Raw genomic sequence first — 20,054 nt, forward strand, 5'->3', positions numbered from 1 at the left:
TTTATTAGTACATTTGTTTAGGATTGTTTCTTGTAAATGGCGGTGACTACTAAACAAATAATTATAATGAAATTTATCCATTTTAAACATTTTAGGTAAACTCAAATACAATAAAATAAGGTGAACAAATAAGAACCTAAAATATTCAACCAGTTTTTTGTCCTTAATTTGAAGAAGGTCACAATACTGAATACTTATTTATTCCGAGGTATTTAAAGGTGTGTCCAAAATAATACAGAACACAACCAGAAAATTTGCCATACCTACACTTAACCTCTTGTATCACCCATAGGGATTGCCATAATCGGAAACCGTTAAATTATGTGAAGTCCTATAAAGTAGGTCAATTGGACCGAACGTTCGGATCGATAGCCGGGCCCTATCCATTACTCAATTAATCATCCTCGTTTTAATCAGATTATTCGTGAAATTTGGTCGCCGATTGACACCTTTAGTTAACTGGGCCGTGATAATACAGTATCCATTTCATCCTAATGTAATTTGACTTTGTTCAGTGATCTGTGCATTTTGGAAGTGATTTTCCACTTCATCCGTTTGAATGAGTGGTTTCAGGTCGGGATCGTAATCTTTCGAATATGAACCGACTAAGAAGTCATTTACATTAATGGTATGAGTCTTGATAAGTTGTTCCGTTTACTTGTTTAACATCGGCTCAGAAAGGAGAGTCTTGTAATTTAAGGTAGGTTTATTTTGTCAGCGAAATGTGAATCAATTTCGCTTCTAATGTGATTAGGAGAAATTTTCATTCTCATAACGTCATAATGTTTATAATAGGCGTTTCAATGTATTTATTTAGCTCACTTAGTTGCAACTTAGACCACTTCATGTTATCTTTGCCACCCGCTATCAGCTAAGTTATGTTGATGCCGACAAAATATATGTTAAAAGCATGTTATTTATGCAAATAGCGAAGGATTTCATTCTAAAGATAGACATTTCGCAATCACTGATGTAGCCCGTTGTAACATAAATATGCATTACGTAAACTTGCTTATCCAACTGGTCTTTGCTTGTTTAGTGCTATTTTGTTTTATCCGTCTAATAAAACATAAATCAAAAGTTAATGTCTTGTAGAAAAGATTATATTAGAGACAAGGAATGCTGTGCTAATATTTGTACTTCATTAAATGTAGCCAAGAGTAACCAAGCAATCTGTGACAATCAACGATGTGTTTAGTTTCATAATAAACATGGAAATATAATACCAGCCACTACTGGGCATCTACCGACAAAGGGAAGGGAACATTGATCAACATGCTAGGTCACTGCGGATTCCAAAATTTATAAAAACCAGTTCTTCTCAAGAGATTTTCAAATTTGTTTTAATCCTAAATTTAGAAATCCGTATGATTCTGTACTTCATTTAGCATTGTACCAACCCATAGATTTATCCGTGCCATCCGTGCCTCTGTTAACGTTCAATATACAGCAAATGAGTTACATAATCAATCAAATAGCCCCCACAAACGTCTACAAACACACCGAAACACTAACGAACATCTCATATATAGGTCCCTTGCGAATGAACATCTTACCATATAAAGTTCAAGACCATAATTATCTGAGATCGACGCGCCTACATTCTTAGCCGACATACGTTGCCATTAAGGGCATGGGCATATTAAATCAGGCGAAGGCAACACTTAAAACTAATTACCACTCCGTTACTTAGTTAATCGTTGCGGTGTACTTGTGAAGGTATTGGTACCGTTTTACGCCATGGAAGTTACTTTATCGAGTTATATTAATCAAATTCTGTAGTGAAACTTTTGACGTTTCGATTTAAGGCGTTAGTGTTAAACAAGTGTTAGTAGTCAAACTAAATCTAAGTACCTACCTATAATGTATTGTAATTATCATTATTTTCTTAATCTCGATTTAAATTGTCCTCTACAAATCATAAGCAAAAGAAGGCTAAAGTTGCGCTAAACTTTAAATGGTATCTCTTCAGTTTAAGAATATTCAGAAAAAAGGCCACTTCTTATGACATAAAAAAACATTAAACAAAAAAAAAAGAAATCCTTCACCCATCCTTAATATCAACACAAGTTCTTTAATTTAAAACCGTTAACACTACAGCTTAGAGCTTACTTCAAGATTCAATGTTGCGTTAGCTTATCTTAACTTTGACATTAATATATCTGCCACCAAATGTTCAACAATATGTGTACATTCTTAGCGACTCGCTCCCATATTTCAATCATGCTAGTATGTGCGCCGTCGGAATGTATGGGAGTGCCGTACACTCACGGACAAATTATATTTACATATTGATGTTGCCATATTATTTACATGATTTGTATCTGGGACTGGCTATTTGATCTTATAGTAAAGTTAATTGCATAGTTTTTAACAAATTTCTCAGTTGTCGTACATTTTTAAGTACCAACTTCACTAGAAATAGGTAGTTGTTGTTTTCATGTGTTCTCTAACTTCAATAATGAGATCAACAAAATTCAAATGGAATTATCTTTTTAGTGTGTTATCCTCTCATATTAACCTATCGCTAATTATGATACCTTGTTCCATTCGATTTCCGTCTTTGATGACCATGCTCCAGAAGTTTTCCGTCAAAAAGAAAACGCTTTTTATTAATAACAACAAATACTTTCAACTCCAAAGATGATCAAGTACAAGAAATAATATTTGTCAACACTAATATGACCAAGATAGACACTAATACCCCATGAAACATAGTTTCGTGCTAGTATATCCATCTAGTAAACTTAGCAACAGAATTGTTTGTAAGTTACATCGTAACATGACAGTGTTGTCGACGACTGTACTGTGTACGGGCGCTAACAACCGCGCTAAGTGTTTACTCACGAACGACCACGATCTGTGTTCTACACGCGAATATGTATGTGAATTATTTGTAACTTAACGGGACAAATGACGTGAGGTAAATGGTTATATTTGGAATAATGAGACGCTATTACAAACATCTATCGAATAAATTCTATCTCATATTTATTTAAATTAGACCTTTCAGGCACTCTGAAAATGATACAGTAATGTGGCTAAGTGCTCAGTTACAAAATTTTATTCCTATGCACACGGCCAGAAAAGTAAGAAAATAGCGTACATTGCGTTTTTCAAAAGAATAAATACTCACAAAAAACTCAGGCTTAGTTATGGCTCACAGGACTCATTTATGTAACGGCAACTATTTGTCGAATATACATGAAAAATAACGACGTATAAAATTGTAAACAAATCAACTCTTCAATTGCTTTCTATTTACTTTTTCCAAATTGATTAATTCAAACCCATACGCGTAATAAATGTCTATTTGTTTCTAAACACAGTTCATTATGTATAATGTCTCAAGTTAGAGGCAGTCACGCGCTCACCGCATACCAATATTTCAAATGTCAAATTTGTTAGTAGTTGCAGAGACCGAAGACCCTGTGAACCTTGGAAGATACAACCTTTATTCGTGTGTAACTCGTTTCATAAAGTCTGTTAGAAGTTATTTTTGACATTAAATATGGTAAATACATATAGTATACTAGTTGTTGCTTGCGGCTTCGCCTGCTTGGATGTCGATTAGAGCTGCAAACACATCACTCTCCTTTTGAGGAAGTTGGATAGCAAATTTTAATTTGTTTATCCAACATTTCAGTGACAAATGTTACAACCCTACAAAATTGCATCGAAATCGATCAAACCGTTCGGGCGTGAAGAGGTAATAAACATATGAAATATAAGCGGGATAGTCTGATTTTAACATTCAAGGCACATCATGTAAAAAACGAACATTGTCACGGATCAATTTGAATCCCAAGGCATGACTAAAACTTGATACTTTCGAACACCAATCACTTTTTAGACCTAAACCATAGAAGCTTCTGATAGAAATTGATTAATTAACGTACTTTATTTGACCTATTTCTTGTCTATTGCAATAAATTATGAAATACTATTTGATTACCTGTTAATATATGTGTATGTTTTATAATTAAAAGTAATGATTCTTGTTACCGTAAACTATAACATATACTTGCATGTTGTTTATATCTCTACATCATTCACGCTTTCGACTTTAGTAATTGGCAAACCGTCTAACAAGAATACCCGTATCCGACACGTCGTATTAGTTTTATACTTCTTTATTATTTTGTAAATAAACTTATTATTATAACGAGCTGATAGATGCGTTTCTGTAAACGAATTTGAAGATACCGCTATCTATCGGATATAACTAATCACTTCTAATTTATTAACGAAATATATACGATCATCAAATAATTTAAATTTGTAAATTAATTGATATAATTGTACCGATCAGAATAGGCCGCTAATCGCAACAGCATTTTCGCTTCTAATTACAATTACAAATTAACGCAATGATAATTAAGTAGATTCAGTCAATTAAGCAGATAATCTAATTTTTAGGTCTTTGTCTAATGCCTAATCGCCTAACCAGTGTAACGATATGCCGTAGACAACTATGAAATTAATATTTTGGAAGCATTGTGATAGTTTTTTCCTATCATTAGCCGTTTGTAACTTTTATTAACTTACGTAGTTTCATACTTACCATAATAATGTACACCAAATTTTGTATTAAAAAAAGCATTTCTAGCTAGAACTACTAGCCAATTCTTTTCAAGTAGAGCGGAGCATTAAAAACATCTAAACTCTTAAACTAGACTATATTCAAGAGATTATTTTATATGAATACTTCAAAAGTATCTACCTACCTGAAAAACGCCAGCATAAAAAGAAATTGATTGATTAAAGTAGTGTTTACGGTGACGTTCAAGTTGTAGGCAGCCTGTCATTATAAGACTAAGCCTTAGTGCTTGTGTGCGGTCAGTCGAGTCCTCATTATACCTACACGACCAGCGATTACACGCCGTTTAAAGCTGCTAACCGTCGCAAGCGCTTTTCTTTTTCACGACAAAAGAGCGGCTTTAGTTGTTGTCCAATTAGTAATATTAATTTATATACAGGGAAGTGGTTTGTCAAACGTTTATGTATTATGTAAGACGATAAAGTAGACATAATATTGTATGTATGTAATGAGCTGTCTTTTAGTAGTATGAGTAATTAAGTCAAACGTAAGGAACGACAAATAGTCTATCTTGTACAAAATTTATGATGTGTGGTTTTTCGGTACTTTTTTATAAGCCTCGAGTATATAGAAAATTTTATGCGGATTTTTAAGCATTTTTTTCTGTAGTTAGGTAATATTATTTAAGTTAAATTAATAAACGAAATTTAATGCACTTACTTCAATGTAACTTTTTCTCAACTTTTATTTTACTTAAAGCAATTGCTTGATAAAGATCGATTCAATGTTTTGGATCCAAGTTAACGATAAGTGCAAAATTGCATAAGAAACACAAATAGGTACTGTTATGTATATTATATGAAGTTATTAAGTAAAATGTGGATATGTGTGCTGTCTTACATAATCTTAAATCACAGAAGTCGGAACATAGCGTCGAAACTAGAGCATATCCATTATGCATTAATAGATTGGAACGCTTTAATACATTTTTTGCTGAAATTAACTTTAAGATTGGATTGCTTCACTTGTTTCGTTTCCGTATAATATTGACTAAGGAGATTACCTAGACTTGTCTTTCATTTATGATAGAAGATAAAATTAATGATCATCGGTTAGTTCTAACGGTATAGATCTCATTAAGTAGGAATTGTAGATAATAAGTGTAGCAATTTTATACTGAAGCGGTTTAAAAGAATGCCAAATGACAACTCTGACTTTTTTGAATCAACCAATATAATAACATTGCAAAGGGCTTGGTCGGCTCCACCCGTGATCAATAGGTCTGTTTTTTCGCAAATAATAAGTCACGTTTCCCGATAAAACACGGATCAAGGTGTTGTTTTTTGTAAATAACATGTAAGTTTTATGTATATAGTATCTTATATAGTGTTTTTTAGCTAGCCCACTGTGTCAAAGCTGGGCAAAGCCCTCTCCCAAATCCTTCCACGATTCTCTGTTATATAGTTTTAAAATGTAAATATTCGTTAAATAGTTAACATTAAACCATTTAATTCTAAAAAAATATATAAAAAATACCTCAAGATTATTAAATCATTTCTTCGTTGGCACGTGGGTTTGTGTTCAGTTAGTTTCCGCTCCGGTGGTGGCTGTTACTCGTCAACATGATCCCATTGTATGGATGTTGCGAGTAGGCGGGTTGGCATTAGAAGGGCCATCTTCCATTAAATAACTGAATGAGTGTCATGTTTTATGTAAGGTTTGGAGTAAATTATGTGATGTTATGTAATTTTGGAGAATTACTGTGTTTTGCGATCCATACCCAAAAGGGTATAACAAAACCTTATTATTGAGAGACCGCTGTGTGTGTCTATCCATCTATTCTTTTTTGTTACCGACAAAATGAAAATAAAGATCAAGGTTTAGCAACGATTGTTACGAAAAATTTGATGAATGACCATTTTTTTGTAATGTTTGTACGAAGCTCTCCGAGTCTAGTGCGCCTCGCACTCGGCCGAGCTTTTTCATTCATGGAGCCATAAAAAAGACCATATGATTGATTTGTGCATATACGGAAGTTATCATAAACGGCATATTCTATCTGTTGATCTAAAAATAGTTGAACCATAAAATATCCTGAAGCATACATCAAAGTAAAGTTTATAGTATTCGGAGTTGGAGCTTTACGATAGCGATTGTAATAAAACTGAGTTATCATAAACTGATATTCTTTAACATACATAATCTGGCCTCTTGGCCTAGTGGCCATGAGCGCGCTATTTTTTGAGCAAAAAAATAAAATAAAATTATAGTGATATGGGCGTTTTAATTTCTAAAAGAATTATTATTTTCTAACATACAACAGAGAGGGCCCTTTGCCATTATGTTAAAGCAAAAACTAAATTAACGTCAACCAATTAACAGTTTTAAATATTAACTTCTAAGTAAATATAATCAGTCAACATAGCGGCAATCGAATTTCAAATTTAATTGCAGTGCAAATAAATATTTCTATAGTGATTATGGGCATGTAAACATGACCCCAGCCTTACGAAAAATGCTTGAAGTAGTCGCTTGATTAAAACCTTTACCTTAATTGTTCTTAGTTTTTTTTATATATTCAACCTATTAGCTTAAATAAGACCTGAATTCTTGTCCCAAAATTAAACAAATAGGTACATTATTCGTCAAATCCTGTAGAATCTATAGAAATTCTTTCCGCCAAACAAGTCGTGTCCAAACTTTATTATGGATTGACTTCACAACAGTTTTGTCCAGCCGTATCCGTCCATTGTGTGTATAATACCTAAATAATATACTTAGTCGGTAAGTTGGTACACGGTTCATTTCCTCCGATTCTTCCTAACTCCACCCACTCTTGGGAGGACGATTACCTCTCTAAAGGTCGTTGATCTTGGCTCTAGAAAGGACGGATACACATAGTTAGGGCCCGTTTACACGGATATCAGTCCGGTTTATTTTCAGTACGTGTTTTGACGTATTTGTTCCTGGTTAACGCATACTTAGAGCGTTAATTACTCTGTTTTAACGGCGGAATAGACTAACTTTTAGGTCGTTTTATAGTTTAACTGATGATTTTTACTACAAAGAAAGTGTGTAGTGCAATTGTGGCGAAATTTTAAAATTTCTTTATAATTTTTGCCACTTTAGGCAAACATAAATTAAAAAAAAAAATATTGAAACATTATCCAAAATTGTTTCCAGTTCACAAAAACTGAAAATAATCATGTTTTTCCTACAGCATGCATCGAAATCGTCTTTAAAAGCCCTAGTTTGTCCAATTCACTTAAAGTTCAAATCGAATAAGTTCTAATAGAATACCATTCACAGCAACGTCAACCATTGTAAAGTATCTATTACAGTCAAATGCGTGATGCCCAGCGCGACTATTTCTGCCACATGTTTTTGCAGCTAAGAATCTGATTATTTTTAATAGCAGAAATAGCCCGTGTAACTTTATTATGGCCTGTCATTGTTGTGATATTGAAACTTTTTTGTGATATCATTTTCATTTTTATTATTTACCTTTCATGAATTTCATGCTGTCTTTGAGAGAAATCGTAGCTTGATAAAAGTTTAATAAATAAATATTATTCTTGAGTTATTGGTAATAGATACTGATTACTTTTAAAATATCTAATAAATAATTGCATAATTAGATATGAGCAACAAATTGCAGTTTTTCTGTAGGTCGGGTAAAACCGCTCCACATACAGTATTTGTTTGACGTTTTTTCGATATTTACATTTATAGCATCATATAATATGCTAATGTTTATACAAGCAATACAATATTCGGGTCAACACTACCGAATATAGTACTCGGACGTGCATTATGCATTTTTGTATAACTTTCTAATGAATCGTGTGTCATCAATCCCATTCCGAGTGTTTGGTGAAAGCGGCCGCGTTGCGTCACAGCACAGTAAACAACAGCTGACTCGACTTGATCGTGTTTTGTTGACGTTACTGCTACATCACTTGATGACGTGGTAGAACTACCACTTATAGTCTGTCCGTTCTCAGAACAATCTTCTGACATTCATAAAATTGTTTTTGCAACGGCCAGCCAAAGTGCTCGTCACTTTTTAGTCAATTTGATGACCTGTCAAAAGTTTCTTCTTAAAACGGACGGAGTATAAACTACTTATCGACGGTTAATTATACGAAAATAACCTTCGCATTTTGCAGACTCTTTCGAAGCTGATATACTGTCATTTGTTTCATTAATGATTCAAGAAGTAATTGGAGATATCTCGATAAATTGACTGTTTGTTAAAATCTGAAAGAAAGTATCGATATTACAACGAAAGATAAACGTTAACAAGAGTACATCAATCTTTACGATCGTTAACTTCGTGTTATTTATACGGCTTTATTTAAAGACGGTATAACTATAATAATTGCACTTACTAGCGTTTCTTATTCGATCAATCATTTGTAACGTAAGTAATAAAGATTTATGCGTTTGTACAGATAGAAAAGTCGCGGGTCCTCCACTTTCAACTTTCTCTGATGCGTCGTGGACCGCGGCCACTCCTATCGTTGCCGGTGAATAGGTACAAACAATGGCCTACGATACTTTACCTATGAACAAGGAATACTTACACTACAAGTCAATTATCTATAATTATCCTTTTGCAGAGTTCAGGGGGTCTAGAGATGCCGCTCTACCCTGTGTATTGTTCTCTCACTCTTTCACAACTATGATAACATTTAAGACGTGGTGATAAACCCAGTGTCGTATTATCGGGCCCACTTTGACCAGGGTCCCAGCACTCAACACAACTGTGGCCAAAGTAGGCATCCTCGAGGCCTCGGGGCCCCTAGATCCGGCCCTGGATAAACCCCCTTTGGAACCTACGTTTGCAGCTGTAAAAGCGTGACATAGCATTACTGCATAAGTTATTTTAATAAACAATAATATCGTTTGGTGTAAGATTAAAACTACATATTAAAAACTTGTTTTGTTGTGCTACTTAAACACTAATAAGAAACTAGTCAGTAGCTCCCAGTTGAGAAAAGGCTAATGTCCTTGTCTCCGTCAATAGAGATCAAATAGATCTCTGTAAACGAAAATTATCATGTCAACTTCACCAACACCGATAGCTGAAAGTGACTTAATAATGTAGTATAAAATACGGCCAACATTTCACTGAACACGTTGACAAGTAACATCCGCTGACAAAGAGCTTTTAAATTAATTTTATACAAATAATCGCTCCATCTGAGTACTTATGATGATTTCATTTTAATTAAAACCTTACGTAATTCATAAATGATTTATTTTTATCGCTGACCCTAATACACCAGTCTTTTATAGACAGTAATTGGCCTTAACTACAAATAAATCTTTAACCAGACAATCATGCATTACACAGATCACCTTAAATGGAAATAGGAGTGTTACATTGCGTTATTTATAAACTAATCACCACACCATCAAATATTCATCCATCAATCACCACCATCAATTGTTTCACCATCTAATAAATCAAAACGAAAACATCTGCATGTATAAATTAAAAAGTAATTTATACAGTTGGTTATACAATGAGATGTTATCTCCTCATGATTATGAAAACAATGGATTTTTGAAATTGTTTATAATTGAAATATTGTCCGTCGTGCGATATGATCAACATTTTTCTTTGAAGTATGTTATAAGCAAGAAGTTGCAATAAGTGAGGATGTGTATTTGGACCAAGGTCTGAAGTAATATCTAATAAATGATATGCTTAGCTGCGGAGTGCTAAGTTATTGCACTAAGATACTAGATTATTTTATGATTTGATGTTTCTATACGATAGGTTTTTTAATGCATCGTTAATATATATTAAAGGAAATTTAATAATTAACTTAATAATAGCCTTATAGGACTAGAAGGGGAAGAAAACAGTATTTTTTTGGCCGTCCACCTTAAAGAGTGAGAGAAAAAGCACTATACGTATACTCAACAGTTCCTTAAAATTGTACTTTTGCTAGCTTATACTTTGTGTGAAAGAATTACCAATGTTCTTAAATCTTAATCAGTAAAAGAAGTGAATGATTCCTTTCTAGTATGAAAGTTGCGAATCAGATATCACTAGGTATGACAGTATAATATGTATCATCAGATTTCGCGTTCACCTTCAATTTCAAGCTGTCAGGTGCCTTGCTTGTTTGCCTTATATTATTGTTGACAGACACACACATTTCCATATTCACATATTTTTTCTCGTAAATATACTGAGGACCTATTTTGGACGACAATTAAGTAACTAATTGTAGGTCTCGACTTAACTTGAAGTAACAACAAATACCGGTCGGTTGGCGTTAAAAAACACCTCATTATCTGTTCCATATTAGCGCTCTTACTTAAGTTATGTGCCAACCGCTCAACGTAGGCAATTAAAGCGATAATTGAGTAACACCTACTTATACCGAACACATTTAATGCTTTCGCCGTAATTTCACTTTTTCTATCCATTTTTACATACGAATTTTAAAGTAATTAGACAGTGTAGAGTAATTTTAAGTTTACACAGTCACGGTCAGTGACCCGCATATGTTTGCTCACACATTAGATAATTGAATAATTGTACGTAAATCTCGTGGGCAGCTAAAACGGCGCTTCCCAACATGAGTTTACAAACTAGTCCCGAACACCGTTATCGAGGTGACCACTTGACCCAGAACATGTAACCTCATTGCTTACCCTGTATTTGTCCTCACAGTACCTTGTCATTAGCAAACGCCTATGATTACCTGTACATCAATTTTCATTAGCTTTGCGATTTCTAATAGTCAGGCGAACTGCGTTAGCGGATCCTCGCTGTAAAGAAACGTGTAATAAACGCGTTTCCAATAACTTAATTGGCGTAGCACACTTGAAACACTTTCGTCAATCTGCACTAAGTAACTATGTACTTAGTCCGCTCCCTCATAAAACTTAAACACCAAACTAACCTGCTTATAAATAAAGAGCCTTTGACTTCAATCTTCAAGAATACTACTTAATTCTTTTATAGATTCTCCTTAGAATTATCAACATATCTCTAAAAAAATACGCGATACACAAAAATGCAATAAAAAAACAGCAGCATATTAAAACTCTTCAGTTACTCAACGTCTGTTAGATGCGCTCGGACTGATCCAATGTTTCGGTCGAAAGTGAAACTGACAGCACAGTGGTTCGCAGCTACAGTCATGTGCGACGTGATCAAAAAAACTTATAATATCTGACGCATTAGGTAAGTGACCAGTCTGGTCAGACGTTTATGCAAGTGTTTGTTTATATTATCTAATATGAACACTTTCAATTGGTTGTTTAAGTAAAGCTTCTTTTAGGTTACGATTTATTTGTGATCCAAGGAACAAAGCGCGAAATAATTCTGTACAATCAAAACAAAAATACTTTTATAAAATTTATGAGTGCTAGATTTTTACGCGGTTATTACACGATAGCATCTTTTAAGTTATCAATAAAACATATATCCCATCGCTACCGTTTAACGGTTTAGTCTTTGTACGGACGGTCTGAAGCCCAACTCTCTATTATGAACAATAGAGAGGGCTTCAGCATGGCAGGGCCCAAGATCCCTGAAAGGAAGTAAAGAAGTATTTAATTTCTCAACATATATAAAATACATTAATTAGTACTGCATCACGCACAAGAATTAAAACAATTAAGAAATAATTCTAACAACTGACACCAACGCCCAATACAGGTGCCGAAATATCGCAAAGGAATCCCCTGAGGCATGACAATTGATAGTGTTGTGAAACTGCGACACTTAACACAAGGGTATCAGTGCAATGCGTGGGCAATAGTGGGCATCTGTCACCCAATGCATATCAATAACTGTCAAGGGTACTTATACGGGCAATCAGCTGTGGTCTAAGTTGTAACTGTATGCCGATTTATTAATTAGTAGAATTTATTGGAGGTTCAAAATGAATTTAAATGGATGGAGGTGTAGTGGTGGTACTTAACTGAAAGGTGTGGATTGCAAATGATAATATAACTGATAATTTAATAATCTGTTTTCTATTTTAAGCTGTTTCTAAGCATCGTTTTTATCACTTAAATCTGTTATATAGCAACAGTTTAATAGTATTTTAATGTTCGGATGCATGATGTTGTCACGTCTTTACCCATAGACAACCAACAGAAAAATCATGAACGCTACAGACAAGGCCTTTTTTTCAACAAACTTCTAGCCAGACAAAATTTTGTTGTCCTCGACTCTGTTCAAAATAATCTTATTGTTTATTCAATTTTGAATACCCGCTTCGTCTTATAACTTCAACAACAGCCGTATTAGGCAACAGTAACACTACGTGCGTATATCGAAACGGTCCGCAACGCTTGGCCGGCATTACATCGCACCGACGTGTAATTACTCATTTACCGTACTTAAACATCATTTGCATCCTAACTTCTAGTCTTTCGAGTCCAGTTTGTAACAAGTTGCAACAACTATGAGCTAGGCTAGGTTATTGCGGGTCTGTGTGCACTTAGCTGTAAATATAATCAAGATAATCTTGTAAGTTGCTTAGTATATTTATGTAAGTTGTGTTTTCTCGAACTATATTATTTATACATAGCACACATGGATAAACTAATTTACAATTTGTACATATAAATAATGTTTTATTTTCTTTAAATAAAAATCTTTACGACACGAAACGTTATAAATCAGTTTGAAGTTAATAAAACAGAGCCTTTCTTTTTTTTCCAAGATAAAGATATGTTTATTTCTACAAACATGGTTAGAAGAATAATATTTGTTTCGTGTAATAAGATAAATTTGTTTTATTATAGAAACGAATACCTATGAACAAAGGTTGAAATACTTTAAAACACATTTTATCGATGTCAATGATTTCAATGCAACATCACTATTTAATGCATTCAATACAGAGATCATTCAAAATAATCTCAGACATTTTCATTGATGATTGTCTATTGTAACAGTCAATGGATAAATATTTGATAACAATACTTGATTTGAAATAATAAACATTCAGATTCATTGTCTTATTCACGCCGGTCGATGAGGCTGTGCTTATGTTATGAGTAGTAAAGTGGTTGTAACTACAAACATGCCGGTAGTAAACGCAGACAATTAACATTGTCTACAAATTCCACCTGGATATTTTCTTTAATGATCTATAAGTGTGTAGTGAAAAATCAAGAGCATCGCAAACATTTTTGTTATTACACTGAAAGGATTTTCTTAAAGCTTGCTTTAATTTTCTATCAGTCATTTAGACTAGAATCCTAGAAGTATAACAAGCAGTAAACTGTTGCAGTTAGGGAAAAAGGACACGGCTCTACGCGTTTTTCTTCCAACACTTTCAGTAATAAAATTGCCTTTGTCTTATAGAATGCATATAGAATGCCAGCCCAATGAATGCCTAGTATGCCTTTGAACATTGTATAAAAAAAAACACGATAAATAATTGGAAAGTATTGTGTCATTCTGAACCAGTTATTCACAACACAGGCAGTGGTAAAAACAATTAATTACAAATAAATAAAATAGAAAATACAGAGAAAATGTACATATGTAGATAATTGAGGAAATACTTAAGGAAGTTCCTTAGGTGAAATCTCTACGTAAGAAAATCACTTACCTATGCCTAATGGCAGCCATGATTGTACATGACATTTTAAATGTAGAATGTCATTCGAACACTTATATATTCTCGTAATATGCTTCTTCTATTTAATTCTAAATTCAAATGTCAACGATTGCGGAAAAGGTTTTCTGGAAATACAAAAAAGTATATACCTAAGAAGAAAAAGTAAAAATCTTAATAATTTTCTTTGCTATCGACAAACCTAAGGACATTGACACTCGATTTGAATGTTTCAAGATTCAAAAGCAGGAAAGCAAGGAATGAGGATATTTACGTAACTCTTAGTACTAAGAGGTAATACACTCGTCATAACAACGTAAATCTATTGCAAATCGGGTTCTTAGAATCATATAAATGTTCAATCGTATTTTATTGCGAAATTAACAAGATGGGTTGAGTATGCGCGACAGGTTCACCTACCACCACGTCTTAAAGTAATATTATTGCCTTTGGGGAAGGGAGAGGCCTCTATACCGTGTAGTGCTCTGTCTCGCTTCCACAAATGGTCCTTTCTTACTTGCAGAAGTGGCAGCTCCTCAGGATATGCTAATTTTAGCGCGCCATCCATACTGAGATCTTGCTTTTAGTTTTATTGGCAAGAGCCACTTAAGAGCCGGTTCAACATTGCTTTGATATTCGCAATACTTTAACAGGTCTTGTTATGGTTTTAGGTTATTTAAGAACAACGTCAAAATTTAATAGATTTTTTTTCTTTAGATTTTATTCTCTCGAAATATGATAATTAACTGCAGCGTTGACTTTAGATGTCATTGCTACGACGTCCGACATAACCTTTGCTTACAAATGACTTTATCTTATTAGTTTAATCTTAAGATTCATCTAAAGGTTCCATTGTTTTGAAAAGATCCTATCTGGTGGAATGGTACTCATTTTGATTTATTTTTATTCATCGGACAAATATATCAGATCCAAGTCATCTAGGATTTAAGTTTTGTAAAACGAGAGGTATCTAATTAACAAATTACGACAAGTAGGATGTATGTTAAGACAAGCTTTCAGATTTGTACTCTTCATGTACATCCGTGAGATTCTCGTTATACGTATTACCCACCTTAACCAAATCTTACCCGTTTAGCTTGCCCTTAAGTTGTCCCTCCATTTGTTCCTGTCTGTAGGCACCTATCTGTAACCGACCACTGCCAACCAGTAGTCTTACTTGTCTCATTTCAGCTTCGAAGCAATGCAACTGTTACGCATTAACCAAAGACCTGAACTCATATTTTAGCTATTGAGAAAGGGACAGCATTACACGGCGTTAAGTAGCGTCTCTTTTCCACAAAGGAAGGAGGGAGATTATCTGTTACGCATTGAAGTTCACGTATTATACTCGACGGCCATAAAATTAGAAAGATACAAATAAAGACTACAGTTTATGGAACTTACACTAAAATAGCATTTAAGTGCGTAGAAATTTATTAGACACGACTGGCTTGCAAGCGCAGTAAGTTTTGTGTCCAGCCATTATTATATGAATGTCATGTTAAAATTAGAACACTGTAGATAACTTAAAACTAGAATAGTCCGTGCTGTATTTACGTAGCTATTATCACTAACTTTTCACTTTCGCTATGGCTGTTGTTAATATTTACCTTTCTCTTATTGAGACTCTGACTCTGAGGTCTCTAATCGACGAGTGACAGTAACTTAATAAGGTAAATTAAAGAGTGGGTAATAGCTTTACAATAGCAAGAAGTCCAAAAATGGACGGATACTCTTAATTTTGATATGTATTTAAATCTTTTATTTACATTTCACAAAGACTAATGTAGGTTACCGTAAAATTGCATATTACAAAACGTTTCATATTTGTGTCACGCTGTCATTTCCACATGAGACATGCATCCTATTTAGAGTGTAATTAATTATTTGCACACAAATGAATACGACATAACAGAGAAACAGTCATAATGAAACAAAATCGTTTCTGGATTGTAACACTCAAAGAGAGAAAGATTTTTAGGTTGTATCTAAGCGGTTATCTCTATTTTGAATTTGAAAATTAAATTATCTTAAAATTACACTATTATTATTAGCGATGTTATTAGTGACAGTGATAGGATATGAATTACAACGAAAAATGCCGCCCAAGGAAATGGACACGGGCCAGCTACTTAAAAAAATAAACCAAAGAAAATTTTAGAACCGAATCATTGTATCAGTCAGTATTAATTCCACGAACACCACAAAGGTGTTAAACTCATACACTTCGGCCTTGATCTTGGTTAAAGTCATACAAAAACAATACACAATGTTACTCCCACGTTTTTGTTAGTCCGTTGTTGGATGTTGGATCATATCGCGTAATGATAAACATCCTCAGAGCTATAGTCTCATCCAATTGATAGCATTTTGTTCATAATTCTAAACCTCTTTGTGTAAGTAATACCTTCACAGTCTATTGTTTTTTTTTAGCTTATGTGCAAATTTGCAATTATCATCATCATCATCAGCCTATCGCAGTCCACTGCTGGACATAGGCCTCTCCAAGTGCACAGTAAGTGCAATTTGCAATTATATTCGGCTACAATTGATATTTTCAATGGTTCTATGGGTAGGACAGTATTCAATTTGATGTAGATAATCTAATGAGTGGAATTTCCTAACTCCAATTCCACCACTGCTGGACATAAGCCTCCCCATTTGCACGCCATCGAGATCTATCTTCGGCTGCTAGAATTCAGCTCCTGCTAGCGATCTTGCGCAGATCATCACTTCACCATGCCTGAGGATGTCCTAACTCTCTTCTCCCTAATTAAACACAATACAATTTTGTTGGCAGAAGAATCACTTTACTTTACTGTTTATTGCATGTTGGCAATAAACACTTACGAATTAAAATAAAAACTAAGTAAAAATGCAATCACACCCCAATAAATGAATCAGAAAATGTTTTATTGGCTAATTCGCTCTCATGCGGAACCGACTTCGCCGAGAAAAGGACTTTCATCTAATAATAGCCCCCATTACGAGAGAAACCGCACCAAGCGATCGTAATGACCACATCGATACCGTTTATTTTATTCGAATAGACATCAAAATCGAATGGTTTTAAATCGATCGCTGATCATTCGATATAATAGTTACGCAGACTCTTATATATTGCTCAAACACAACCAATTTGTGACGAAATGTTGTAATTCTATGCGTAATGTACCAGTAAATCAATTTAAATGAATATTTAATGTAGTAGAAACAATAATAACAATAAAATTGGTCAATTACAACATTAACAACGTTAGATAGAGATTTAAGCCTTTTGAATATGGTCATTACAATGCAAATATGTTAAGTGAATGTGCTAACTTTATACCACTATTGTGTTAACATTATTGTGCTATTAAAGATGTATAAACAATGATGGAAACTCATATGCGATGGGTTTTATTAGAAAAATAATGTTTCCTTTGTAATTTGAAATGAAGTCAAGGTTTAGGAATTTAATTATTTGTTCAATAATGTACTGAGTCCTCTGCGTTATTTCTTAAACTTTAGCTTAGATTTCAATAGACTTTGATGGAAAAAAAAATATATCCTAGTCCCTCATGCAGCTAAAAAATGTCACACTAAACTCAAAAAATAGCCCGTAACAGAGAATAGATTGTTCACACGTTAAGCAAAATAATATATTTCGTCTAATCCTATAATATAAATGAAAATGTCTTGCAAGATATACTAAATCAAATTGAATGCATTTACTACGGGCCCAAAGCTTGGGAACGTCATTGTCTTACAAGCAAGGTGTCCACAATATCTGTTTACTGAACGCCGAGCACAATTCTTGCTAACGACAAACAAAAACACATTAATACTGATATTTCTAAGTATTTACGTTTGCTGCGTTATTGAGTATCCGAAATAACTGACAGTTCAAATAGTTGTACGGATGGAGGTTTTCTATGAAATCCTCTCGTCTTCGCTATTAGCACGAACTTTATCGTCAAAGTATTAATGGCGTTGACTAACACAGTTCTATCTCTCAACTATTTTAAATGATTAGAATTATCAGATTTTCAAAACACAAGTTTTTAGATGTAAGATGCTGATTGCTACTATTAATAATATTGCTGACATAAATTTAGCCCTCTTATTGCATACTGGATGCGTATAGGTTGTAATTAAAGTACAAGTGTTTATCTAGAAAGTTTAAGAACTTCACAATAGCAAGTATTAAGTCGGAAATTAATTAATAGGCTCCTGATCTCCTCTCTCCTCTCCTCTTTTTCATTTCCTCTATGTTGTAGCTGTACACTCCCTAAAGAGTCTTATAAGACTTACAAAATATACAATCAAGGTCCATCATTATCGGATCAAATATTTCAAGTACTGTTACACAATAATCAACCCATTACAGAATTAGATTCTAATCAATTATTCACAGCCTAAATACACGGTAATTCAATAAGTACTTATAAGCAGTACTTCGGTTCATCAGAAATGCGATTTAACGTAACGATCCATGACTAGGTTGTCAAGTTACTTGAGCGACGTGAATTGGCAATTTGAGGTCTATATAAAGCTGTAACGTCTAGAAGATTGCTTTTAGTTCCCACGTCAAGTAAAAAAGTAATTTAATATGACCTAAGTTGATAACTAAGGTGATGCGTTTAACTTTAATTAGAAATGATGTAATGTAATACCAAATTATTTTGTCATCACACAAGTTGGACCAGTGATATCACTTATAATCTTAAAACAATTAAATCCAAAAAGTGAGATATAATTATACAATCAAGTAATCAAAGTCCATCTCTTGTTACAGATTAAGTAGAGAATAATGTTTGCGTACTGAACCGGCAATGGATGCGCTAACGTGGTTATCACTCGGCCTTCAATTCGCGGCGCTATGCTCCATAGTGGGGGCTCTGCTGCTGTACCTGTTGAGGAAGGTCAGGGTCGCTGAGGTGCTGCCCATCGAGAGCGCCAAGACCGTACTCGTCACGTCTGTAGATACGGCGCTCGGATTACAAGTAAGTAACTGTCGTTTTCCTATAATCGTCTCCTGCGGTCCCAAGTAAGCGATACCAGCCTCTATATGTCACAGCCCGGCACAGGCCTCTTCCTTAATTAATTAAAGATACCGCTAACCAACGGTGACGGACAACATAGTGAGCAAACCTGCGTTCTGAATGTTGGAATCTCAAATTGCCAACCTGCAGTGAACTAGTGTAGTGATTAGTGATCGATTCTTAAATCTTGCCTTAAACACTCAAACCATTCCTTATAGGAAGAAATTGACAAACCTGTGGTCAAGATAGAGGCGATGGGCGATAGGGCTAAAGGGGATTAATTATTAGGGTGGTATTATTAGACGGTAGAATAAGGAGAGTCAGAGTCACTAGATTCCACTTGACATAACAGCATGACACCTATGATCATTATCATCTAGTCTGCAATATCCCACAGCTTTGCAAATGCAATGTCGACTCCAGCAAGCACGAAAATATAGGTGTATGAAAGTGATCAATTGATGATATATCCTACTTACAGAACAAATGATTTAATTCAATTGCAAGGGAAGCTATAACTCAAGTGAAAATCTCTTACAATGCAATAGTGGGAGGTTATTGCCAACAGCAATACTTAACAGCTGATTTGTGATTCTAGTAAAATGTTACTGCCAGTTTACAAGCGAGTCGACGCCACCCCACGACTCAAACAAGTAACGATTTTTTTTTTAGTTTAATGACATTAGATACAATTTTTATCCGTATATCTCCCTTTATCAACTTTCAAAGCAGTAACATTAGATAACATAATCTTATCTAAAATCTGAATCATTCAAAATTGAGTAAGTATGAAAGATTGACATTAATTTACGTGTTTTCTCAATAAGTGAGTTAGTAAGTCCTCTGCAAAAGCCACATAGTGTTTACCAGTTTCTACGAAGC

The 20,054-nt window shown here is 34.2% G+C and overlaps 1 protein-coding gene across 1 annotated transcript in view; it reads left to right on the forward strand.

The window, feature by feature from the left end:
* The window catches only part of LOC113496235, a 52,423-nt gene that overhangs the window by 28,824 nt on the left and 3,545 nt on the right, over positions 1-20,054 (forward strand). The window contains exon 2 of the mRNA XM_026875399.1: positions 18,926-19,133. Within this exon, the coding sequence (XP_026731200.1) occupies positions 18,963-19,133 (171 nt within the window). The 5' untranslated portion in view covers positions 18,926-18,962. The remainder of the gene's footprint in view (positions 1-18,925; positions 19,134-20,054) is intronic.

The sequence above is a fragment of the Trichoplusia ni genome, chromosome 7, assembly GCF_003590095.1.
Source record: "Trichoplusia ni isolate ovarian cell line Hi5 chromosome 7, tn1, whole genome shotgun sequence".
Taxonomy (NCBI): Eukaryota; Metazoa; Arthropoda; class Insecta; order Lepidoptera; family Noctuidae; genus Trichoplusia; species Trichoplusia ni.